This window comes from Propithecus coquereli, unplaced genomic scaffold (genome assembly GCF_000956105.1).
Source record: "Propithecus coquereli isolate 6110/MARCELLA unplaced genomic scaffold, Pcoq_1.0 Scaffold27, whole genome shotgun sequence".
Taxonomy (NCBI): domain Eukaryota; kingdom Metazoa; phylum Chordata; class Mammalia; order Primates; family Indriidae; genus Propithecus; species Propithecus coquereli.
The window spans coordinates 946,137-970,995 of NW_012148285.1; the positions used below are offsets into that span (position 1 = coordinate 946,137).

Sequence of the window (24,859 nt, forward strand, 5' to 3'; positions counted from 1 at the left end):
GCGGGCCAGGAGGCTGGGCAGCCCCCCTCCCCCAGGCACAGCACCCTGCAGCTGGAGACCCTGCCAGACACAGAGCCACTTCCAGCCTCCCCGTCGAAAGCCCCCAGTGGCTCCTCCCAGCCCACAGCACATCCAAACTCCTGGGACCCACGTGACACGGACCTGCCAGCCACCCCAGGGCGTCTCTTCACACCACTAGAAGCGAGGCAGATGCCAAGCTGTGGATCGAGCCCACGCCAGCCACATGCACGGCCATGGAAGCCACATGGGAACAGATGACCTCTGCCCAGAAGGCTCTCTTTCTCCTCCCCTAAGGGCCGGGCCCTGCTCTGTAGCAATCCCTCAACCAGCTGTGCCCACCCCACTCACGAGTCTGGGCCTCAGCCACTGGGGGCCTCACAGAGTGGAGACCATGTTGAGTGTGCCGGGTAAGTGGCCTGAGGGGAACAGTGTCCTTGTGTCCACCTCTCCCCACACCTGGGCCATTCTTTGTGCCCTGGGCCACCTGGCACAGCCAACTTGGAGGCCACCCGTGGGTTCCTGGCACATAGCAGCAGGAGGAACAGCTGAGACTGCCTCAGAGGGCCACGGGGCCAGGCGGGGGCTATGGGGCTGTGGGGCTCAGTGCCCAGGGCTGTCATAGGAGGGGCACGCGGGGAGCTGTCGCACGCACCATGCTCTGGGCCAGCGCTGCAGCGATCTGCTGGATATCGTCCACGGTGTTGACCCGCAGGGAGACCAGGGTCTCCGTGATGTTCTTGCGCATCTGGGCTCGCAGCTGCTGCTCCTGGCTCGACTCTGCTGCCACGGCGGGGGCCTGCTCGTACTGGTGGGTGGTGAGCACAGGGAGCCGTTGGCAGGACTGCAGACCCACCCAGCAACGCAGTCCCCAGGCTGCCCGGGACTCAGTTACGTGCGGTTATGCTGTGTGGCCTGAGCAGTGACTCGAGGCCCTGAGCTGTTTCTTCGATGGCAAAATGGGGTGAGCCCAGCTGCTGTCCCGGGGCCAAGGGGCACATAGGGCGTGTGGGCAGGCGCAGGGGAGGGCCTGGCACACGGTGGCTGCTTCGGGAACAGCATTAAGGATTCTGCTGGGGGCCAGGGGACAGGTGGGAGTACCGGCCTCAGCCCCCACCACAAGTGGACCAGATGCTGGGGCATCGCCTGCCCGCCCACACTGACCTCGTTGAGCACAGTGACGAGGGCCAGCGAGTACTCAATGACGTGCTGGGGGTCGGCCTGTCTCAGCAGCCCAGGCAGCACGCTGGCAGTGAGGCCGTGCAGCCAGGCGGTGAGCCCCGGGGTGCTGCTGTTGGGCTCCGGAAGGGCAATGGCCAGAGACCTACAGGACAGCAGGGGGCTGTGAGCAGACCGTGGTCACCAAGGCTTCCTTCCCCATGGGCCCAGCTCACCTGTTGAGAGCGACTACAGCAGCACCCAGCTGGTCCTGCACAACCACAGCCAGGCCCACCTCAAAGTGTGGCCCGAAGCCGGGGGGCAGCACAGCCCCATAGGTGGAGAGGCTGCCCTTGTAGATGCAGAACTCTTCGCAGTGGCCCTGGCGACAGCGCCGCAGCAGTAGGGCATACACCAGGGGGGCGCCCGCGTCCTCCGCATCCCGCCAGCCTGCAGGACCCCACAGCGTCAGGGCGGACCCCAGCATCTCGGGGGCACGTCCCCAACGCAGGCCTGCACTCACCCGTACATTCGAAGTGCACCTTGGTGGTGAGGGCCCGCACAGCGTCCAGCGGGAAGAGGCGGCAGGAGCCCCCAAGGGGCGGGCGGTTAGGGGACAGACGGATGGAGGCACAGCCCTCCTCCTCGCCCGAGCTGCCCAGCACGGTGAGCGTGAACGTGTAGCCCTCGCCATCCCGCAGCACGCCCCGCCGCACCACCAGCCGCATGCCCGCGCTGCCCGTGGACGTGGTCGTCTCGTCCAGCACCAGCGTCTTGTTGCTGAAGGTACGTGCGGCCCAACGCTGTGGGCGGGGCGCCGCGGTGAGAGGTGGCGTGCAGACCCCGCCCCTCGGGCCCGGGCCCCGGCCCCGCCCCAAGGCTCACCCCTCGCTTGGAGCCGCCGCTGCAGTTGTGGCAGCGGCCCTCCAGGTACACGTGGGAGCTGCGGCTCACTTCGTACACCGCCTGTGCCTTGCAGGACACACACTCCAAGGACACGATGGGCACCCGGCCGATCCGGATCAGCACCTGGGGAGGGAGCATGTTCCCAGAAAGCCCAGTCCGCCCAGCCCGGCAGCTCCGCAGCTGGGAAGGTGCCTCTGGGCAGACCTGCTACCGCTCAGCCTGAGTGCCAGGTTTCTAAGGAACCCAGCGCCCCAGCCCACCCCTCAGCGGGCTCTGCCTGGCCCTGCACAACCCATCCTGTTTTCCATCCCCCAACCCGGAGAGGGGTTGGTCATCTAAAGCGGCAGAGGCCACACGAAGCTTGTTCTGCACACAGGGCCCGGCTTGAGCCTGGCAAGGAGGCAGGCGGCTCACTGACAAATGGACCCGAGAGGTGGACCTGCGTGTGTGAACGAATGAATGAATGAATGAATGCAGCACAGGGAGTGGAGCCTGCAGTCCTCGCCACAGCCGTGTCACAGGTCCTGCTGCCCTGGGCTCGGCTGGACCTTGCTCCCAGCAACCTCTCCCCAGCACCCTCGGCACGTGGTCCTGGACGCAGGCCCACTCCCCTGGTCATTCGAGGCGCACAGGTGAGTGCAGCTCTGGGCAGGCCCCCCTCCCGGTCAGGCCAGCTGAGAAAAGTCTGGCCTTCAGGACAGAAACAGACACCCCCACCCTGGGGCACCAGCAAGGCCACCACAGGGTCAGGTCACCTGCACGGTGGTCCTGAGCTTCCTGGCCAGTCCGGGGCAGAGGAGGTGAGAACCGGCCCCGCCCATCTGGAAACGACACACGGCTCCAGGAGAGTGGTTGCTGGGGGGCGGGGCGCTGTTTCTCACCGCCCTTCGCACCATCCACATACTGTTTGTTTTTTGTAAAACACTGGAGCCTGTAAGGCCCCTTTAAGATTTTATGTGAAACTATTTCCTGGCTTTGAAAGAAGCAATGCTGAAGTAGAGTATTTTGTTAAATAAGATCTCTATCAAAACCAACAAGAAATTAGAAAACAATCTACAACCTCTAGAAGCACTAAAATACAGAAAACCTATAAAAATTCGGGGTTGGGCTATCTGTGGGAGTGGCCCCGTGCACGGGGCACACCCACCGTCTGGTTGGTGGCCTCCTCCTTCCGGCCTGCCTTCCACACGGTGAGGCTGAAGGTGTACTCCACACCGGCTTCCAGACGCTCCCGGGGGATGGTGACCACGCTGCTCCCGCGGGGCCCAAAGTTCAGCGTACACCCGCCAGCCTCGCTCTGTAGGCCACAGATAAGGGCGGGCGAGGTGCCTTGAGACCCACGACCTGCCTCAAAGCGAGGCCCAGCCTGGGGACAGCTGAGGAGACCCCTCCCCATGCTGGGACCAGACCCACTGAACACTGAGGACGGGCTAACCCCAGGCCCGTGTAGAGTTCCGGGCATTCGCTGGACACATTAGAGAGCATGACCAAGGGCAGGGAGGATGGCCTGGCCACGTGGCTGACCTGTGTCGAGGCCACACAGGCCCAGTGGAAGCCGAGCAACGTCTGGTCGCCATCCTCCAGGTTGGGGTCATAGGACTTACTCCCGTCCAGCACCAGGTCCTGTGTGTCTGACCACACACGGTATGAGCCACCCTCGATGATGGGCACCAGGCGCTCAGGGGCCATTGTCACATTGGCCTGAATGCTCCGTGCCAATGGTGTGTCCCCAAATGACACCACGAACACAAAGCAATAGTGGCCCACGGGCAGTGCCAGCCGAGGCACAACCAGCTGAGGCCGGCTCACGTCCACCCCGGGCAGGGCCACTCGGGCCATGCGCCCTGGCCGCTGGCAGCTGGCAGCACGGTACACCTCCCAGCGATACTCAGTCTGGTAGGTGACACAGTCACGCAGGTCAACATGGGCCTCCAGGTAGTTGCGCTGGGAGCGCCGCATCAGCACCTGCAGGGGCAGGGCCACGTCCACTTCGGGCTCCCTGCAGGCCAGCACCTGGACACTCACTGTGGCCTGTGCCACGAAGAAGCTCACCAGGTTGGAGGCGTTCACCTGCACACGGTAGTCTCCGGGCTGCAGGTACGAGTGCTCAGCCCAGGGCTCATCTGTGTCCTGTGCCGGGGCCCCATCTCCAAAGTCCCAGCGGTAGGCCACGCGCCGGGGGCTAGGGCTTGTGGCGGCCTCAAACCGGGCCGAGCGGTTGGTGAAGCAGCGGCCGCTCTGCAGCGCGACGTACTGGACGACATCCTGGACCTCCACCACGAGCGTTCGGTTCTCGCTGCCTAGCGCGTTGAAGGCCCGCACGTGGATCTCCAGCAGCCCCGCAGCCACAGGTGTGTAGGTGACATCACGGCCAGACAGGATGACCAGTGAGTCGCCCTGAACCTTCTGCAAGGAGAAGTACCAGGCGTAGGCGACTCGAGAACCACGCTGCACACGGGCCGTGAAGTTCCGCTCGGTACCTGTGGCGATGCCCGGCTCGCAGCAGTTGGGCACCTGCAGCCCGCTCACAGCCTCCAGCACCGAGACGCGCACCTGTGCCTGGGCCCGGCTCACGTGGTTCTCGGCCTGCACACTCACCACGTGGTCTCCTACCCGGGGGAAGCTGCGGGAGAAACGGGGCCCGGGGAGCACTTCGGGGCCAGCCCCGCCAACCTGCAGGCGGAAGGTGACAGCCGAGCCGGTGGCCAGCAGGATCTGAAAGTGGACAAACTGCCCAGGTGCCACCACCTTGCTGCTGGCCCACAGCACCAGACCCACGACGGGCTCCTCCACTGTGAGGCTGTGCACGGCTGTGCCCCAGCTGACCGCGTTGGAGGCGTTGAGCTGGACAGAGAAGGTGCCAGCATCGGGGAAGACCACAGCAACATGCTGGCCAAGCTTGTTGCCACCTGGCACAGCCCAGCACCAGCTCACGTTGGTGCCTGTGGCCAGCTGCCCCCAGAACGGCACTGTGGAGCCAGCAGCCACAAAGCTGCCATCCGGCTCACCGGCCCTGATGCTGAGGCCACTCACAGGTGCCTGCACGGCCACTTCAGTGGTGGCATTGGCCGAGCCCAGCTGGTTCCCGGCTGTGACTGTGAGCACGTACAGGCCAGCCGTGGCGAAGGTGTGGGTGGTGGATGGCTCGGGGGTCTCCCAGCTCAGCCCTTCCTCCAAGGACCACGTGTAAACGATGCCGCTGCCACCAGCCAGGCCAGCACACAGGGTGACGCTTGTGTTGACAGCAGCTGGGTTGGGGGAGGCAGTCACACTCAGCCACCCCACGGGCTCCACGAAGTCCACAGTGCGGTTGGCCCGGGCACTGCCCAGCATATTGGTGGCCCGCAGCTGGATGTGGTAGGTGCTGGCCTCGAGGGCGGTGAGCGAGAAGCCCTTGCCACTGCCGACGAGGGCTGGGCCACCATCCTGCTGGGCCGTCCAGCTGTAGGAGATGTTGGTGCCATCCCTGACCACGGCCTGCAGCTGCAGCGTGTGGTTGGTGGGGAAGCAGCAGCTGCCACCGCCACCCACCACCTGCAGCCCCTCGATGAACTGCAGGACATAGATGAAGATGCTGTCCTGGGCGGAGCCCACCTCGTTCTCAGCCGTGACGATGATGTTGAAGGTGCCCACCGAGCGGAAGGTGTAGGAGATGGTGGGGCCCCCAGGAATGGGCGTGCAGCGGTCACAGAGCACCCAGGAGTAGTGCACGTCACTGCCCGCCTCCAGCGAGGTGCTGAAGCTCACGCTGCCATTCAGGGGCACCGCCGTGCGGCTGGCGTTGAGGCTGAGCCCCTGCACGCGCTGCTTCACTGTGACGTTGAGCCAGGCCTCGCTGCGGCTGACCCCATTCCAGCCAGCCACCCGGACAGTGAAGTCACCCGTGCTGTTGTAGGCATGGGTGACCTCTGGGCCCTCAAGCCACCTGCCGTCCCCCAGCTCCCACAGGTAGGTGGCGGGGTGCCCACGGCCCAGGGCGGAGAAGAGATAGGGCTGCCGCAGCTCCAGCACGTGAGAGCCGTTGACCCCGATGCCCGAGAGCACCACAGGCTCCTGCACCGCCACCAGAGCCGAGTCATTGGCGGCAGACACGTTGTTGGACACGGTGACTGTCACCAAGTAGGAACCCGGTTCACGGTAGGTGAATGTAACCTCAGGGCCCCAGGTGCAGGCAGGGGCGGCATCCTTGGTGCCCAAGTCCCAGACGTAGCGGTAGGGAAACAGCGGCCAGGCGCACGCCACCAGCTGGGCCTCATCCCCCAGACGCACGAACTGTCTCTCCGGCTGCAAGGTGACATTGCCCACCTTGGGCTCCACACATACGCTGGTGAAGTAATGTGCCTTGTTCACATGGCTGGACAGGACCAACACCAAAGGGAACGTGCCACTCCGCGTGAAGTTGTGTATTACCGTTGGGGACCCCTGGATGGTCATGTTAGAGGAGCCGTCCCCAAAGGTCCAGTCGAACTGGTAGTGGGCGGGGTCCCCGGTGACGTGGGCCGTCAGCCGGGCAGCGGGCTGTGTGGGGATGCAGGTGGCAGGCTCGATACGCAGCACCTCCAAGACAAAGACCTGCACCTGCAGGCTCTGGGCCAGGTGGCCAGCAGGGCTGGCCGCACCCACGGTCACCGTGCAGTTCTGTGCCCGCAGGTACACGTGCTCCACCGTGGCCTCGGGGCCCATGAGCACAGTGCCATCCCCCATGTCGAAGGTCCACGTGACGTTGTCGCCCATCTCCACGATGGCACTGACCACAAAAGGCGCACCCTGCTCCACAGCCGGGCTCATGTGCACGCTCAGGCCTCGGAGCTCCTCGAAGACTTGGACGCCCGCCTGCGCCGCCACGCCGCTGACCGTGTTGTTGACCTCCAGGCGGACGAGGTACGCGCCCCTCGAGGTGTAGGTGTGGTTGACCACTGGCTGGTTCTGCTGCAGGATGGGGGAGCCATCCCCAAAGTCCCATGTGTACAGGATGCCACCAGGCGAGGGCAGTGGGTGTGGGTAGAAGGTGACAGGCTGGCCAGTCACCAGGATGCTGCTGCTCATGCCCACGGCCACGGCAGGCAGGGTGGCACGCACACTGACAGGCACCTGCCGCGTCAGGTTCTCAAAGGCGTTGGATGCGAGCACGGTCAGGTTGTACTCACCTGTGGGGACAGGCCTGGAGTGGGGCAGCTGCCTGACGCCTGGTAAGCACAGGGGACCCCTCCTAGGCAAGGAGCAAGCCCCACATTGAAGCATCAGAGGCTACACCCTCGGCCAGGCTGCGGGCGTGTGTGACAGCACCGGCTGCACCTGGCTGAGGTGGGGTGGGACCATCTCTCTGCCACACTCAGGTTACAACGCAGCAGGCGCGAGGCCGGGACAGAGCTCCGCCTGCCCTGCTGATGGGGAGGCATTAGTGTGTGGGGCTTCTGGAATTTTAAAAATTAAAAGGCTGAGAGCAGGGAACCAGAAGGTCCAGTTTCTGGCCAGCAGATTCGATTGGTAGGGTTCAGGGGCCCTGGCCACCCCCGCCGCTCACACCCAGGCACTCACCTTCGCCCCAGGAAGGGCCCACAGCCATTAACCCCGGCAGGTCACGGTGGAGGGGATGAGGGCTGGCCCCCAGGGGGACTGTCCTTGGGGGGAATTGCCCCAGGGGAAGGCTCAGAGCCCCTAGAGCCGTGCCCTGCCCTCACCTGGGGCGGCGTAGGTGTGCGTGGCATTGTGCTCTACCAGCACCTGGGCCACCGCCGGGTCTGGGACCTGGAAGGACTCATCGTACGGAGGCTTGAACTGACCCAGCATCTGCTCCCCGTCCCCGAAGGTCCACCTGCCAGGGCGGTGGGCAGGCCGTGAGCAGACCACAGAGGGCGGCAGGCGGGGCTGAACTCACAAGTGGGGGCGCCCACTGGACCAGCTGCACCTGTGCCCGGCAGTGGCTCGTGCCGGCCCTCCATCCAGGCACCGCAGCTCTGCCGTGCCGGGTCCTCCCACCCCCTCCCAGGGTCCTGTGCACCTGGCGCCCCCTGAAAGATGGGGAAACTGAGGCTCTGAAAAGCCACGCTCTGGCCTGGGGTCCCACAGATGAGGCTAGGGGCTGGGACCAGAACCCAGCTGGCCACCCGCTCCCACTGCCAAGCCCCAGGCGCTCACAGGAAGGCCACCTCCACGGCCGAGTCCACCAGCACACTGGCCGTGAGCGTCAGCGTGGTGTTGGGGGGCAGCACAGCCGGCACGGCGGACACCTGCAGGCCCCGCATCCTGTTCATGCGCTCCACGGAGACGTTGTAGTTCACCGTCACGTTGCTCACGTGGTTGGAGGCCGTCAGCTGCGGAGACAGGCGTCAGTGGGCACGGGCCACGGCTGGCCGTGAGGACGGTGGACGGCGAGGCCCCGGCGCCATTCGGCCCTCCTCCTGCACTCACCCACGGCCACGGCAGACCCGTGGGCAGAGCAGAACGGGAGGCAAAGGTGAGAGCCTGGGTGCCACAGGACCCTGCCCCGCCCACCTGCCCACCTACTGAGAGCTTGAAGATGGCGGCGCTCTGGTAGATGACGTTGAAGACCACGTTGTGGAAGGTCAGGGACTGCTTGTCATCGATGGTCCACCGGAAGACCACGTCCGAGCCGGCCTCCACCGCGGGGCTATACCTCTGGGGGAGGTGCGGCATCAGCCAAGGTCAAGACCCTGCCCCAGCCGGAGTCTGTGGAGGATCAACTCCGCCCTCGGGTCCTGTCCACCCGCCTGGACTCACCCCACTGGGGGTGCTGGAGAACGCCAGCATGGCGCACAGGGGCTGGTGGACCTGCAGCTGAACCATGACTACCAGACCCCCACGTCGGGGAGGGGAGGGACATGACCCAGGCCCAGCCTGGGCTCGAGAGGCTGTGTGGTATGGGGGCCACATGGGTACTGATTCCAGGTCAAGACTTGGCTCTCCAACCTCCAGCTACATGGCCTTGGTTATGCCTTGGCATCTCTATGCCTCAGTTTTCCCATCTGTATAGTGGACCTAGTACCAGCTATAAAGTCAACCTATCTCTGAGTTCTCACAAACCCCCTATCCCAGGCTTCTGCCCCAGCTCCTTAGCTGGACAGCTCGGGGCCTTGGGGAAGGTCTGATCAACTGACAGAACAGGCGACACCAGGGCAGCTGGGATACAGCTCCCAGCACAACCGCGCAAGTCACGTGAGGCCCTTCCAGTGACCTCTGGTGCCGGGGTTGGGCAACCCCAGGAAGAGGACAGCCCCCATTCCTGCATGGCACCAGCACGGCCCCCATGGGGGCTAACAGACTCTCCCATCAGAGGTTCAGACTCCCTCAACACCCACTCACATTAGCCAGGTGGGAGCACAACAGAGAGCTTGGAAAACGCACCTGGACTCACAGGGCCTCGTATGAGGTCAGGTGGGCAAAGAGTTAGACAATTTGTTCACGAAATGTGAGCAGAAAGAAGAGCTTGTAGAATGGCTGTTTCAGCTATGACTTTTTAGTAATCTAGAAATTAGTGAGGGGCCTGAGGAGTGACCTGACGAGACCTGGGGAGACAGGCCCCCATCCTGTATGGCACCTGGTCAGGGCGGGGCTACGGGCCACACTCACCACCAGGACTCCCTGCAGCACACGGGCCTCAGGGCTGGGCATGGCACGGAGGCCACAGATGGGTTCCTCGGCTGTCACTCGCAGGCTGAGGTTGGCCCGGCTGGCGCTGTTCTCCGCCACAACCTCCACCGCGTGCTCCCCCTCACTGAGCCCGGGCAGTGCCAGCACTGAGAACAGGGTGTCGTTGGTCTCTTGTTGGCAGCCAGGCAAAAGGGTGGCCACCGTGGCAGGGCAGGCAGCCTCAAAGGGCGCACTGATGTTGCCCCCTGGCCAGCGAGCTGTGGCTGTGGCATTAACACCAGAGTCCACCTGGAGCACCAAGGCTGAGCCGTTGGTTGGCACATAGAGGTGGCCGTCCTGTGGGGCAGGGTGGATGACCCGCAGCCCAGTCACTAGGGAGACCACGCTGAAGACGCAGGACAGGTTGTGCCTGGACACGCTGTTACCCACCATGGCCCGGACTGCGTAGCGGCCTGGACGCTGCAGCCCAGAGTTGGGCCTCAGGCCCAGCAGCGGGGTGAGGCGCTCTGTGGCTGCAAGCACCCGCAGGGCGCAGGCGGGGCCGGCCCGAGCTCCTTCCAGCTGGGCGGGCAGGTGGGACAGCCAGGCCGAGGCATTAGCGAAGAGATACGAGGCGTGGAGGCCAGAGTGGCCGGGGGCCAGCGGGCAGTGCAGGAGGGTCCCAGGGCCAGCGTCGTGCTGCAGTCCAATGAGGTCACCAGGGAGCACGGGGACATCCGGCCCGAGGGTGACCTGCAGGAGAGGGAGGCAGAGCTGCACAATGTCCTCATGGTCAGGGTCTGCAGGGACCACTGGGTGGATGGGGATCCCAGCTGGGGGTCTCAGCACCACAGACCTGCTTTGTGGGTTCCCCGCCCCCTAGGTGCTCATGGTAGGGACAGACAGGACAGCTGCAAACTAGGGACACTACAGGGAGAGGGTGCAGGTAGGGTGGGCTGCCTGGATGGGCAGGGCCCTTAATGGACGCTGGGTCCCAGACCTGAAGGATGGGAAGGAACCAGCGTGCTGACGGGCAGATCAGACACAGCAGGTGCAAAGACCCTGGGGCTGGAGCTGCTCTTGCTGGGAGATGAGCCAGGGCCTGCTGGGGCCAGAGTGGCCAGGGCCGGGAGGGCTTGCCAGGGCAGGAGAACCTGTATCCTGTCCCTTTGGCAAGGAGACCTGGACCTTGGGTGGCTGAGGGGAAGGTGGTCTGGGGAGCTGGTTGGAGACAGACAGACCTAGGTTAGGGACACACACCGAGTACTGTGCGGGGGGCCCTGCAGGAATGGAGAAGAGGAACTCCCTCCACAGCGCATAGGTGGCCCCATGGAGCCTGGGCCCTGACGTGAACCCACTGGCACAGGCCCGAGGGTGACAGGAGGTGTCCAGTGGCACGCAGGCATTGGCTCCAGGGCACCAGCATCCCTCCGGCACGCACTCAGGGGCCAACTCAGTCTGGTTGTCCAGGGACCCACTCTCAGGCTCACTGCTGTTTTCTGGGACCCCTGCGAGCAGAGAGGAGTGTCAGGGGCTCTGATTTGCCAACAGGATCCGGGCTTGTGCCCTGAGGAACCTGACCCCGGCCATGATGCCAGGGCTCACCAGGCAGCATGCCACCCACCCCAGCTCCAACGCCCCTGCCCTGGCCAGCCGACCGGCTCAGGGCAGCCCCCATCCCTCCTTGGGACACCAGGCATACAGCGTCTGTAGACCTGTTCTCTGTCCACCTCGAGGCTGGGAACTGGCCTGGTGGCCAAGGGATCAGCAGATGTGAGAGCTCGGAGAGGCCGTCCTGGCCCCCAGCTCCCACGGCCATCGTGCAGCCGCACCTGTTCCTGCCACGAGCCGGTGCACCTGCAGCCGCAGCTGGGCGGGCTGCCCAAGCTCCTGGGTCCCGAATTCGGCTGTGGTGAGGAAGGCTTCTCGGCTCAGGCTCAGGCCAGGAAACACCATGACCTGGTGGGGGAGGGGGGCCACCTCAGCTCCACAGACCCCACCCCACCTGGCGGCCCGGACTCCCCAAGCCCAAACACTCGCCAGGACAGAGGGGAAGAAAACCACCACAAGGTCTTCCCGCGGCAACCACAGGCCTCGTTTCATGTCACTTGGGAGGAAAATATCAAAATCGTCTATGAGAAGCATATCTTGGTTTTTAAAAAAAATTCCCACACACTCATAGAAAAGACTCAGGAGGCCAAGGCGGGAAGATCACTTGAGGCAAGGAGTTCAACACTAGCCTGAGCAAGAGTGAGACCCTGGGATCTCTACAAAAGAAAAAAAGAAAAATTAGCCAGGCATCTGTATTCCCAGACACTCGGGAGGCTGAGGCGGGAGGATCACTGGAACCCAGGAGTTGGAGGCTGCAGTGAGCTACGATGACAGCACTGCACTCCAGCCTGGGCGATAGAGACCCTGTCTCAAAAAAAAAAAAAAAAAAAAAAAAAAAAAAAAAAAAAAAAAAAAAAAAAAAAAAAAAAAAACAAAAAAGAAAGAAAGAAAAGGCTCGGGGGGGTTTTCAGTGTCCTTCTGGGTCTTGGAGTTAAATGCTTTTGCCCTCTGCACCCCAGATTTTCCAAACTGTCTATGCTGGGCCCTTAATAAGGCCCGAAAGACCCAACTTGTGTTTTAAAGAGACATAGTAGTCGGGACAAGGTACGGCCTCCCGGAGGTGGGGGAGGAGGTTCTAGGACGTGGAGGAGCAGGCCTACCTCCACAGGCTCCCGGGGGGCCGAGAGGACTTCCTGCTGTGCCAGTAGACTCAGAGGTCCCTGCAGGTCCCCGCTGGGCACTCCCACAAAGAAGTTCTCAGCATCCCACACTGGGCCTGGGTGGCAAGTGTGCAATGAGGTGCTGGTGCCAGGCCAAGGAAGACAGCTGGGCACATCCAGGTGGGGCAGACCTGGGACTGAGCCACCCGGCAGCTGTACCCCCAGCTCCCTCTTTGTTTCTTCCAGGGCAGCCTCAGCCCAGGCACAGCGGTGGGTGCTCAGCAAACATCTCACCAACAGTGAACATCTAAGAAACACACGTGGGAGAGGGGCGGCCCCGGCCCCCACCCGCCACCTACGCACACACCTCCGGGCCGCAACTCGCAGACGTAGCTGTGCGGTGCCGAGCACAGGTCCGTGTTACACCGCCCGGCGGGCCCGAGCCGCACGCAGTGCTCGGCCGTGGCGGGGTGCGGCTCCCCGGGCAGCCAGTTCTGGCAGCTCTCCAGGCTGAAGGCCTCGCCCTGGGGGGCTGGGCCCACCTCCGCCCCCTGCACAGCCGAAAAGCCAATCCATACGTCCAGGCTCCTGCAAGCAGATGGCAGGGCACTCAGGGGGCTCCTCAGTCCTCCCACCCTCCTCCCAGCAGCCTGTCAGATGGGCCCTATCACTGTCCCCATTTTCCAGATGGGGAGACTGAGGCTCAGAGACCGGGGGAGTGAGGCGCACACACCAAGCCTGCAGCAGCGTCCACGCAGCCACCCGTGCCCAGGGCCAGTGGACACAGCCAGGGGTAACTCATGGGACTTTGTGTCAGACAGGACCAATGGCCATGGGCCACCCACCGCTTGCCCTGCAGGGCAGCTCCTGGTGCAGCATTTGGGGATCAAGACCCCCGACAGCTCTGCCAGGGCAGGAAGCCCCTCCTGGGGGCAGAGTGCACACACCGGGAGAGGGCTGTGCTTGGGCCCATTAACAATGATCTTGCGGCCCCAATTTCATCTTCCAGACATTGCGGACATTCAGGGTGTGGTCAGTTGCTGACGTGACAGTAGCCCCCAGTCCTCCCCCGACACACGAACCCCCAGGAGAAGCAGGGTCCGGCCTCCATTCCTGTCCCGGCTCCGGGGCAGCAAGACAAGGCCTGGCCCATGGCCTGGAAGCACAGGGAGGGGACGAGAGCCCAAGGTGTCCTCCACAGTGTGGGCGGCTCATGGCGACCCTGCCCGCCCCAGGAAGGGAAGTGAGTGGGGGTGGCAGGAAAGAAAGAGCCCATCCTTAAGGAGGGCACAGGGTCCTCCCCAGAGGGGCAGGGACAGAAGAGGGGCAAGGGACAGGGTCCAGGCCCACCTCCCACACGTGGTGCATCCCAGAAGTGTTTAGCGGCCACTCCAGCCCACGTCTACCTCCGTGCGTGCAGAGATGACGGGCCACCAGCACATGGTTCCTCATCAGTCAGGCCAGACAGCTGGAGGTGGCCCCTCCAGCCATCCCACCTCTCCTCCTGAGCCTCCTGGGGCTCTGACCCCACCCCAATGTACTGGAGACCCCCCACCTCAAAGCCTCTGGCGGGGGGTAGGGACAGACACCTGGTGACCTGGGAGACCAGGAAGCGCTGGACGGCAGGACTGTCCACCATGGCCAGGGCGGCCCCAGCCCAGGCCCGGCACTGCTCCTGCGCCTGCAGCCAGGCTGCCTTCTCCACCACCAGGCGGTAGCAGTGCCCGTTGCCAGGGAAGATCTCCGTGTCCGAGGGGCAGAGCGGGTGCACCACTGGAGCCCAGCACGCAGGGAGAACGGGAGGTCAGCGTGTGCCGAGGCGGGTGCCAGGCCCTGCCCTTCCCACCCCAGCCCCAGGGAAGAAGGGGAGACCCAGTGAGGAGTGTGTACCTTGGGCTGGCTCCTCCCCCAGGGCCACGATGCTATAGGAGGCCTCGAGGCCTGAGCCGCCACGATTCAGGACTCCGAGTTCAAGGCTCTCTTCACTTTTCACCACGGACGGGCACACAAGCTCCACTGCAGTGGGCGCTGCCTCCACCTGCACCTCTGTCTCCAGAGGGACCAAGCCAGCCCCCAGGGCCAGCACAGCCGTCACATGATAGTGCCCAGGCAGCACATAGCGGTGTGTGGCAGCTGGACCAGTGACATCCACCCTGGGGGAGCCATCGCCAAAGTCCCAGCGTGCAGAGCTGACGGGGAGGGGGGCGGCAATGTGGAAGGCTGCTGGCTGGCCAGAGGCCAGGGGTCCGCGGGGCCCCACCAGGGTGGCCCCCGGGGAGGCACGGAAGACATGCTGGAGGAGGGTGGGGCCCCCGCAGGCAGCGGCAGGTGCAGGGGGTGGCAGGGGGCTGGAGCAGAGGGACAGGCAGGCCGAGGAGGTGTTGGGGGGCTGGGCCGCCCCACACAGGCACTGGCCCTGCTCTGAAAGGGCTGCCAGGCCCTGGCCGGCCGAGAAGCAGAAGGCACCACAGGCCTCGGGGTCCAGCAGGCCCTCGTGGGCCACTGAAAAGGCTGCAGTCACCACAGTGCCCGAGCTGTTGTCGGGGAGGCAGGCGACATACTCCTCACCTAGAAGAGGCAGAAAAGCTGGTCCCCCAGGGCTCCCACCTCCTCTCGGCCCCAACATCTTCCCCACCCCAAGGTCCCAGACCAGAACCCCAGCAGCTGCGTGGCACCTACGGCCCCAGCACTGTCCCACTCCACATGCGTCTGCTCCCTGGGCCCCATCTGCTGCCCCCACTGGGCTGGGACCCTGAGCGTCTGCAGGGCTCCGCCTGGCCCAGGTCCTGCCCCACCTGCCTGCACTCACCACAGCTGCTGTCCAGCAAGGGGGTGCCGAGGAGGGGCTGGCCGGCCAGAGGGCCAGGCCCGGCACACGTGGCTGCCTCAGGCTGCACCACACGAACCCGCTGCTCCTCCACCCAGCGCGGCAGCCAGGCCAAACCACAGTCACACTCAAACGGGTTCCCACTGAGGTTTCTGCAAGGGAGGGGTGGGTGTGAGGCCCTAGGCCTGGCCTGGGGAAGGGTCTATACTGGCCTGTCCTGGGGCAGCCAGGGCCTGGGGCCTCTCTGAAAGTCCAGCCTCCCACTGCCCTGTGGGGGCTGCCCACCCCAGAGGGGCTCCAGGCAGGGAGGCCAACTACCCCAGGTCTGGTCTCCAATCTGGGAATGGGTATGGAGCCAGCTACAACGGCAGAAGGAACACTGGGGAACCAGGGGAGCCACTGACACCCACCAAAAACAATGCCACTTACATTTCACTTAAATTAAATAAATTAGCAAATATTCCTTCCTCTAATGTGGAAATTTCGTTGTTGCTTATGTCCCTGGAAGAAAGAAGGCCATTAGGCAAGGTCTCAGAAACTCCGCAGTCCTACAGTGACAGGCGGCTGCCACCTGTCCGCCCGGAGTAATCCCCAGGAGCAGCACAGCTGGGGAGGGACACTCACAGCTCCGCCAGCGCCGAGAGGTTGCCCAGAAGCCCGACGTCCAGTGCCTGGAGCAGGTTGTGGGAGATGTCTCTGAGAAGCAAGCGGCCACAAGTCAGGGCCGGAGTCCCCGCCGAGCACAAGGCCGTCTCTAGGCCATCCCCAGGAGATTCCCAGCACCCCCAAGCTGTGGCCTCTCACCCTCCAAACTCCCCACTCCCAGGAGCTAGAAGGGGGACCTTTCTGATGGAGGATCCGAATAAACACTCATCTGGGAGACGGGGCAGGAGAGAGCGGGGGCCCCTCAGCATCCCACAGCACACCTCAGCTCCGGCTGGGTGCTGCACAGCAAGACCACAAAGACCTGCTGACCTTGGACACCTGGACAGGTCCCCCAGCCACCCCCTGCCCCCAGCCCCGCCCCCAAGAGCCAAGGCCCCTCATGTCTGGCCCCAAGCCCAACAGGGTCCCACACCACCAAGGGCTGACCTCACCCACCCTCCACACAGGGTTCAGAATGCACTGGGGCTCCCACCTCAGAATGTCCCAGATGCAGTGGGGGCACAAAGAAATGGGGAGGAGGCCCTGGATGACCCCAAATCCTAGTGATAGAGATGGCCCCATTAAACCCCAAGTTTAGCCGGGCATGGTGGCTCATGCCTACAATCCAAGCACTTTGGGAGGCTGAGGCGGGAGGATCACTCAAGGCCACGAGTTCGAGACCAGCCTGAGCAAGAGTGAGACCCGTCTCTAATAAAAATAGAAAAACTAGCCAGGCACAGTGGTGTGCGCCTGTAGTCCCAACTACTCGGGAGGCTGAGGCAGCAGGATGGCTTGAGCCCAGGAGTTGAACCCAGGAGTTTGACGCTGCTGTGAGCTATGACAACGTCACTGTGCTCTAGGCTGGGCAACAGAGCGAGACTCTGTCTCAAAAAAAAAAAAAGAAAAAAGAAACCCTCAAGTTTAACATGACCCTGATAACAACCCCACTATCAACAAGATATGAAGGTTCATCTGGAGGCACCAACACCAGCGAGCAGGAGCCGGCAGGAAACACACCAACACGGATCTGCTGCTCCATACTGTGCCTCGGGTGGGCGGGAAGGAGCCGTGGCTAGACCCTGACCCCGGCCGGCACCATGCCGGGAAAGGCAGGGCGCGATCAGGGCACTGGCACCGTAGCACCGTGCTAGGACCAGACAGTCCGGCAGAATGCAATGGCTCAAAGCACAAACCTAAGAGCAGAGATAATATATCAAAGAGCAACAGATCCAGCTCCATCCAGAAACGCAAAAACTGAGAAACAGACTACAGACTGGGAAAAGCACCAGCAATCTAAAGGACAGATTAAAGGCCAATGACACCCTTGCCCACAGCTGGTAACGAACCATAAAGGAAAGGCAACTGCTCCAATTAACAAGAACAAGAGGCTAAAGCAAACACAGGCAATTAACAAAAGAAGTACAATTGGTCCTTCACAGACGTGGAAAACACACTCAATTTTAGTAGTAACTGGAGAAAAACCAACTGGACACAGCAACGCAGCGGCAATTTTGGTCCGCCGGTGTCAGGAAGGCAGCCCTGGTGCTGGGACACGGAGGTGGGATGTGCGACCTGAGTGGCTCAGCTCTGCCTTTCCCATGTGGCCCTCTTCGCCCAGCAACCCCCCTGACCTCTCGCGCCCTTCCCACCCCCGCACAGGGATCCACCGGGCACGTCAGTCCCCACCCCATGACACCTGGGCCCCTCTGCTCTCCCAGCGCCACTCACCAACTCTGCCCTTCCCAGCAAGACCCCCAGGCCAGCCAAGCCAGAGGATGGGGGTCCCTCCGTGGTCCCCTTTCCCAGCCTCCTCCCCCATCCCCTGCCCTTCAGAGGAGCCCCTGCCTGGTGTTGCTCCCCCATCTGCTCCCGCAGCAGCTGCCCACATACAGCGAGGGACTTCAGAGGGGAAGGGACAAAGAGGGGACCCAGTGCCACCCAGCTGAGGCAAGGGCGGCCAAGCAGCAGCCCCGGACCCAGACCGTGGACTCCAGCCCTCACTCAAGTGAGTCGCCAGACAAGACGCTGAGCATTCAGCTCACTGAGCTCCATCGAGAGACGGGCATGTGCCTGGGGGTGCAGGTCTCATCTCCAAGGGCTGTGGGACAACCAGAAAGCCTATGACCAGAACCCGGGGTTCAGGAACTCCAGGAAGGGGAACAGGTCCCTGGGGGCCGGGGGCCATGGAGAAGGTACCCTCTGGAAGAGCTGCCTATCACCCCAGCTGAGCACAGCTTCTCCGTTGTCCCCTCCACACACCAAGATAAGGCCTGAGGCCTCACTGCACGAGGACACATGGGCCAAAGCCAGGCGGTGTCCACCACGCTCCTGTGAGGGGAGGGACAGGCTGGTTGCTCGGAGACCAGGGAGAAGCCACTGCCCCAGACGGGGTGAGGCAGCCAGACTCCCACCCACTGGGCAAGCACAGCACCCAACACAGGCGATGGCTGTGTCACGAGACACTTCAGGTGGACAAAGTAGGGGCCCCCATGGCTGCAGTGACACAGCTGAGGACCATGTGCTTTGAGGAGCAACAGCACAGGGGAGAAGGTGAAGCAGAGACCAAGGGTGAGCGCAGGTAGGCCCCCGACGGGGACATAGCAACACTCCCACACCTGCCCCCCATGGGCATGGGACACAGGGAGGAAGGAAAAGAGACCCTAAGATGTTTGTTCACACCCCACTTTCTGGAAAATCCACAGGAACCTCAGATGCCAGACCGGGACATGGGGCAGGTGGTCCTCAGGGTCTCAGAGACCCCCCCACCCTCGGCAATGCCTTTAAGGTGCCTTCCACGCCTGCCGGTGGTCCCACCCTGTCACAGGTGCTGGCCACATGCTCCCTGAATACCAGTCTCAGCCCAGTAATTCTCCCCGGCATCACTTGGGCCCTTGGCCCACGGGCAGGGAAAGTAGCAGACGGCCGTGGGGACCCCACTCAGCCAAGCTTCCAGTGGGGTCCCCATGGAACCCTCACCTGGCCCACTGCCTAAAGCCTGAGTTTGCCACACTGCCATCTTCCGCCACTGCTGTTTGGAGGGATGCCAGGCCCAGCAGGCGGCCTGGGCCCCCACCCCTCGGGCTCCATCTGTACTCCCAAGTGACACCATCACCATCAGATGCTCTGCCCCCACTCTCAGGCTCCCGGCAAGGATGGGGCAGCACAGCAGGCCAGAAAGCTGCCACCAGGGCCACACGCTGGCAGGATCACAGGCATCAAGGCTGGCCTGGCGGCAGCTGTCCCACACACCCCTCACCCCCCATTGGGAGGGGAGCCAGCAGCTGGCTGGAGCACCCCAAGGAGTCCAGCCAGGTAAGGCCCAACCTCTGGGGCGAGGGGCTGACCTGAGGATCACACACACCAGGGAGGAGGCAGGCCCGGGCAGTATGAGACCCACAGCGCCGCAACGCTGGGACGTTAGTTACCTCATGGTCCAGACAGAGGTGCGGAGGGGTTCCCAGGCCTGGCCCGGCCCCTCTGCTGCTCCCTCTCCTGCTCCAAGAGGCACAAGTGGGCTAGGGAGGGGTGAAGACCCCCACTGTGCCCCAGGAGTCACTAGGAGCCCACTGAGCCCCTGCACTGGGGTGGTCCCGACTCCCCCACCTTCCAGATCAGATGTTCTCGGAGGGCACCATCCTCCCACCTGTGGGGTGCAGGGCCTCGGCCCCCCGGGATTACATCCACAGGCACTCCACAGCCGAACCTGTACATCTGGCTCCCATCTTCCTGGCTAAAAGCAGGGGCTCCCGCACCCTTGCTTGCAGGGCTCTGCCCAGTCCAAGAGGAGGGTCGGGTGATGCCCTGAGGCACAGAGGGCAGGGCAGTCTCAGGGGTGGCTTTCCTCCCCACCTAGAAGCCAAGGAGAGGGTCCCCACAAACGTCTGCAGCTTTGTTGAGAGTGGGGCACCTCCGAGGGCCATCCCTACCCAGGAGCTGAAGGGACAGATGCCCCAGACAAGCAGGGACCCTGACCCACAGCTCGGCAGCCTCAGTTTCCTCCCGTGACGAGGAGGGGAGTAGCCCACGTGCCCGCTCCCCAGTCCACATGCCGGGCGGGGTCTGGGGGCTGGCCGGAGCCCCCAAGGAAACATCTGCACATTCCAGACGTGTGTGGTCAGCGGCGCGGGCGAGCGCCAGGCCCGGCACCCCCACCCCGCGCTGGCCGCCTCGCTGGAAACAGGGCTTGCGGGGACGGGCTCCACAGGGGCCGCCTGCGGACATTATGTAACCCGGGCCTCCCAGCCAGTTGCCTCCTCCCTCTGGCAGGACAGGACAGCGCAGCAGCCGGGGGCACCCACGCACCCCCTGCAAGGCCCAGGTGCTAGCCAGCCCTGTCCTCTCCCAGAGGAGACGGGGTCCCCTCAGCCCAGCACGAGGGAGCCCCAGACACGTCCCTTCCTAGAGCCAGGCCCAGGGCAGAAGAAAAGAGAGTGAACGTCAAGCCCCTTGGACGGGGTGGGGGACAGGGCCAGGACCCCAGGGGCTCACTAAAGGCTCCTTCCTTTCGGGAGCCAAGCCCTGTGACCTCATTCTGTTCTCATCCCCTTTGCTCTTCTATTTATGGTGAGTGAGGCTGGTTTCCAGGGCCGGAAATGATGACGTTTAAATTAATGAATTCAAGTTGGTGGGGGGAAGCTGCTGGTGACACCTACCCCACTTCCCCAGGAGAGGGGGGGGAAGCCCAGCAGACCCAGCCCCCAGCCCCGCACCAGGGCCCTCAAGCAGTGGGGGGTCGCTCTGAGATAAAAGGAAAGGCCCCCAGGACTCAGGCAGCAGGCATGAGCCCCGTGGCCAACAAACTGGTGTGTGAGGATCCTCGTCCCAGCGCGTTGGGACTAGCAGGAGAGCCCCATACCTTACGGGGCCTTTGGGGGCAGTCTCTCCTCATGGAGCCAGCCACACAGGTACCAGATCCTCCCACAACTGAGCGGTCATCACCTGGGGGTGATACAGGACCTCATGGGGCCCAGAGGCAGGGACAGGGATGGAGACTCAGGCCTCAGAGCCTGGGGGAAAGAGATGAAAAAGTGAGGTGTCCAGGGATAGCCTCCCCCACACTCTGGCAGAAAGACAGCCCAGCCCTGAAGGCCAATCCAAGATGAACAGGAGCCCACCCACCCTTCCCCCTGCAGCTGGGGACCTGGGGCCACCCTTCCAGGGGTGGGCCACAGGACCCAAGTTGTTGAAGAAGAAAGGCGGGGGCGGGGGGGGCAGGCGAGGGGGGGCGAGGAGACTAGTACGTGGCCCCAGCTTGGGGCAATGGTGCCCTGGGGGGCACACAGAAGCCTCAGTCCAGCCCAACAGTAGCAATCCTATCCCCCACGTAGCTGCCGGGCAGGACCAATGGCACAGCAGCCTGAGGCTGGCACTAGGACACTCAGGACACTTGAGCCCCCTCCGCTCCCTGGGCTGTAACGGCCCCTGGCTGGAGCCTTGCCTGAGTCTGGACCAGAAGGAAAACTGGCTTCTGTCTCTGCCTGGGGACAAAGCCATTCCCAAGGCAGCTTCACAGGATGCAGCCTGCCTTCAGAGCATGGTGGTGCTAAAGGCAGGACACCGCGCATTGCCAGGGCCGGGTCCAAGGAGCCTCAAGGGGAGAGCGAGCCCCGCCCACCTTCGCCCCCGGCTGCAGCCCCTCTCCTGGCATCGGCGCCCGGGCACCGCTGGGCCCCTTGGCGAAGACAGCTGCCAAGCCATAAAGAACGAGGTGTTCCAGGAAAGGACATGAGCTGCATTTTCCAGCTGTGTCTTGTTCTGCAGGGCGACTGCGGCATACACTCCGCCGGCGCCCCCGCCACACTGGCCGCCCGCAGACGTGCCCACGCCTCGGCCAGCTGGAGCCGCGCAGCGGAGCACAGGCCAGGCCCCGAGCACACCCGAGCCCAGATGGCCGACACCCCAGACAGCAGCAGCAGCGGGATGTTTTCATTCCAAAGGCGCTAGGCGGGCTGGGCCCGTCTGGGCTCCCGCTGCTGGCGTTGGCCACCGCAGAGTGTTCCGGAAAGGAAAAAGTGTGTCTCCATCCAAAATGGCTTCCTCAGTTGAAACCAAACCCTAGCCAAGGTCCCCTCAGGAGCCAGGGTCTCCACACTGCCCCACCCACTCAGCTTAGGCACCCCAGGGTGGAGGGTGAGGGCAGTGTCAGAACCACCACACGTCCCAGGGGAGCCCAGGGAGGGGGCTGGCGGAGGCAGGCCCACATCTGGCAGTGCCCCCGGCGAGCTGTCACAAGATGGTGGCCAGCGAATTGCCCGGCTCGTGGGCCAGGCAGAGCAGACAGAGAAGGCAGGAGAAGGTTCCGGAAAAAAACCCACGCGGAGCCACCCTGGTCTCCGGCCTCGGGAGGGAAAAGCCACAGGAGGGATCTACAGAGAGCTGGTGAAGCCGAGTCTTACAGACACTCGCACGACCTTTCCCGAAAGCCCCAAAGGCCCAGCCATGTCCACCAAGGGCAGCTGTGCAAGGATGCGCCAGCCAAGGCTGGCAGCAGGGTCAACACACCATTCGGGACGGCGCCACACATCATCTTAGGTCCAAAGAACAAGGCGAAACGAGAGGGTGGTGCTCACAGCAGTTTTCACATCATAACTTCACTGTCACACACACACACTCAAACACGCCAAAAAACACGAATGTGCAGAGACTGAGATAAAAACCGAGAGAACGTGCCAGGCCTCATGGGCCCCACAGCCATGTGGGCCTGCGCTGAAGTCACCTCTGGGGCCAGACCAAGGACAGCAGGGAGGCTGGGTGCTCAGGGACGTAAGACTCGCCTGCCCAGGACCTGGGTGCCTCTCGCACACGGGCTCCCGCGTTCCGCCTGCTCTGCAGCAGGGCAGGCCTTACAGGGGTGTCTCCTGGTGGCTGGTGCCCGAGAACAAAGGAACGCGCCCCCTGAGACCACGAGGGGACTGAGGGGCCACTTTAACCATGGTCACGCTTACTGTGGTCCCAGTGACTAAGCCCCACCGCTGTACCACAACCCCACGAGGTGCAACTAGTCACTTTAAAGGCAGGGAAACTGAGACTCAAAGAGGGTGAGGGACTCAGCCAAGGTCACACGGGAGGTAAAGGAGCTGGGACGTGAACCCTAGTCTGACCGCAGGACCCAGATTCCCTATTCCGGGGGTTCCCACCTCTCTCCTGAAACCGAACAGGAAACGGGAGGGCAGGGCCAGTGCAGGGCCCAGGAGTGAGCTGGCGTGAAGACTGGAAGTGCCCTGGCAGCAGGGGCGGGGCCCGAGTCCTGAGCCCACCTGGTCCCCTCAGGGTCCTTCACACGCATCCCAGCCCCACTCAGGGACCCTCCACTGCCACCTCTCTGTCCATTTCTGAAGCAGGACGCTGGTGCTGTGCTCCAGGCCCCCGAGTGTGTTCCAAGGGTCTGCCCCAGAGCGTGCTGACAAAATCACCTCTCTGCCACGACTCTCCAGGTATGTGACCCTGGGACAGGACTCAACCTCCAGGAGCCTCAGTTTGCCGATCTGTAAAATGGGACCGAGAGTGGTTCCAACCCCACAGCCCCACGGTGAGGCAGCTGCGATATACAGGACACAGAGGGCCAGGTACATGGTCACCGCAGGGGAAGGGGAGGTGGGAGGCATGTCTCCCTGGGTATTTTCTGCAGAGACTTTCTTAAATTCAGACATAATTCACACAGTGTACAGTTCGCCCTTTTAAAGTACACAATTCAGTGGTTTTCAGTATGTTCACAAGGTTGTGCCACCATCACCCCTAGTTCTAGAACATCTTCATCACCCCAAAAAGAAATCCACTCTCCTAACCCCCCACCCCTCCCCACCCGTCAGCAGCCACTAATCTGTTTTCTGCCTCTACGGATTTGCCTGTTCTGGACGTTTCGTATCGACAGAATGATACAACGTGTGGCCTTTTTTCTTCCACTGAGCATGTATTCCAGGTTCATCCGTGTTGTAGCGCGTGTCAGTGCTTGCATGCTTGAACCCTTCCCCCGGGTGAGTAAGTCCCACTGTCGGGATGAATGGGGCCACTGAGCTTCTCCATCCGCCTGCTGACGGCCCTTGGGCTGGCTTCCACCTCTTGCCCACTGTGACAATGCTGCAATGAACGCTGCATGCGGGTCTTCGCGTGACACGTATTTTCATTTCTCCTGGGTCACACCTAGGAGTGGAACTGCTGGGTCACTTGGTAACCCCGCTGGACCGTTTGAGCCACGGCCAGCCAGGCTGGTTTCCCGCCAGCAGCGTGTGTGGGATCCGGTTTCTCCACACCCTCGCCAGCACCTGTTGCTCCCCGTCTCTTCAACTATGGTCTTGCTAGCGGGCATCTCACTGTGGCTCAGACTTGCCTGTCCCTATCTATCGACTAGTGACACTATGACACCTTTTCAAGTGCTGTTGGCTGTTTGTGTATCTTTGGAGTTCAGAACCCTTGCCCAGTTGGGTCATTTGTCTTTTTATTACTAAGTCATGAGAGTTCTCTGGAACGTGCCGGATGCGCTCGCATCGGATAGGTGACCTGCGGGTGTTCTCCGCATCCAGTCTTTCCTCAGCATTGCGCTCAGGTACTCCCAGGCACCACTGGCTCCTGGGGGTCTCCGGTGTCACAGACGCTCAGGGGTTGTCTGTGCACATCCTGAGGGCTGCAGATACAACCGAAGCCTACCCATCTCCTCCCTACCCCAGCCCCTGGGCAGGTGATCCCAGAAGTGGGTGCGTGCCTCCTTGTCCACAGATTTGGCAAATCTGCATTCTGCGTCTAATTAAGAAACTAACACTGGGAAGCTGAGGCAGGAGGATCACCTGACACCAGGAGTTGGAAACCAGCCTGGGCAACGTAGTGAGATCCCATCTCTACAAAAAAAATAGAAAAATTAGCCAGGTGTGGTGGCACACACCTATAGTCCCATCTACTCGGGAGGCTGAGGCAGGAGGATCACTTGAGCCCAGGACTTTGAGGCTGCAGTGAGCTATGATGATGCCACTGCACTCTAGCCTGAGGGGACAGAACAAGACCCTGTCTCAAA

General features: G+C 62.9%; 1 protein-coding gene across 1 annotated transcript in view; it reads right to left on the reverse strand.

Moving 5' to 3' along the window:
• Positions 1–24,859, reverse strand: part of PKD1 (polycystic kidney disease 1 (autosomal dominant)) — a 44,476-nt gene that overhangs the window by 15,453 nt on the left and 4,164 nt on the right. The window contains exons 2-21 of the mRNA XM_012647502.1: positions 15,835–15,906; positions 15,640–15,711; positions 15,193–15,362; positions 14,274–14,951; positions 13,973–14,156; positions 12,751–12,971; positions 12,384–12,499; positions 11,505–11,631; positions 10,933–11,180; positions 9,673–10,425; positions 8,590–8,721; positions 8,221–8,396; positions 7,764–7,897; positions 3,607–7,229; positions 3,230–3,379; positions 2,062–2,205; positions 1,700–1,979; positions 1,413–1,626; positions 1,183–1,342; positions 674–826 (exon numbers count right to left, since the gene is read on the reverse strand). Of these exons, the coding sequence (XP_012502956.1) occupies positions 674–826; positions 1,183–1,342; positions 1,413–1,626; positions 1,700–1,979; positions 2,062–2,205; positions 3,230–3,379; positions 3,607–7,229; positions 7,764–7,897; positions 8,221–8,396; positions 8,590–8,721; positions 9,673–10,425; positions 10,933–11,180; positions 11,505–11,631; positions 12,384–12,499; positions 12,751–12,971; positions 13,973–14,156; positions 14,274–14,951; positions 15,193–15,362; positions 15,640–15,711; positions 15,835–15,906 (7,807 nt within the window). The remainder of the gene's footprint in view (positions 1–673; positions 827–1,182; positions 1,343–1,412; positions 1,627–1,699; positions 1,980–2,061; positions 2,206–3,229; positions 3,380–3,606; positions 7,230–7,763; positions 7,898–8,220; positions 8,397–8,589; positions 8,722–9,672; positions 10,426–10,932; positions 11,181–11,504; positions 11,632–12,383; positions 12,500–12,750; positions 12,972–13,972; positions 14,157–14,273; positions 14,952–15,192; positions 15,363–15,639; positions 15,712–15,834; positions 15,907–24,859) is intronic.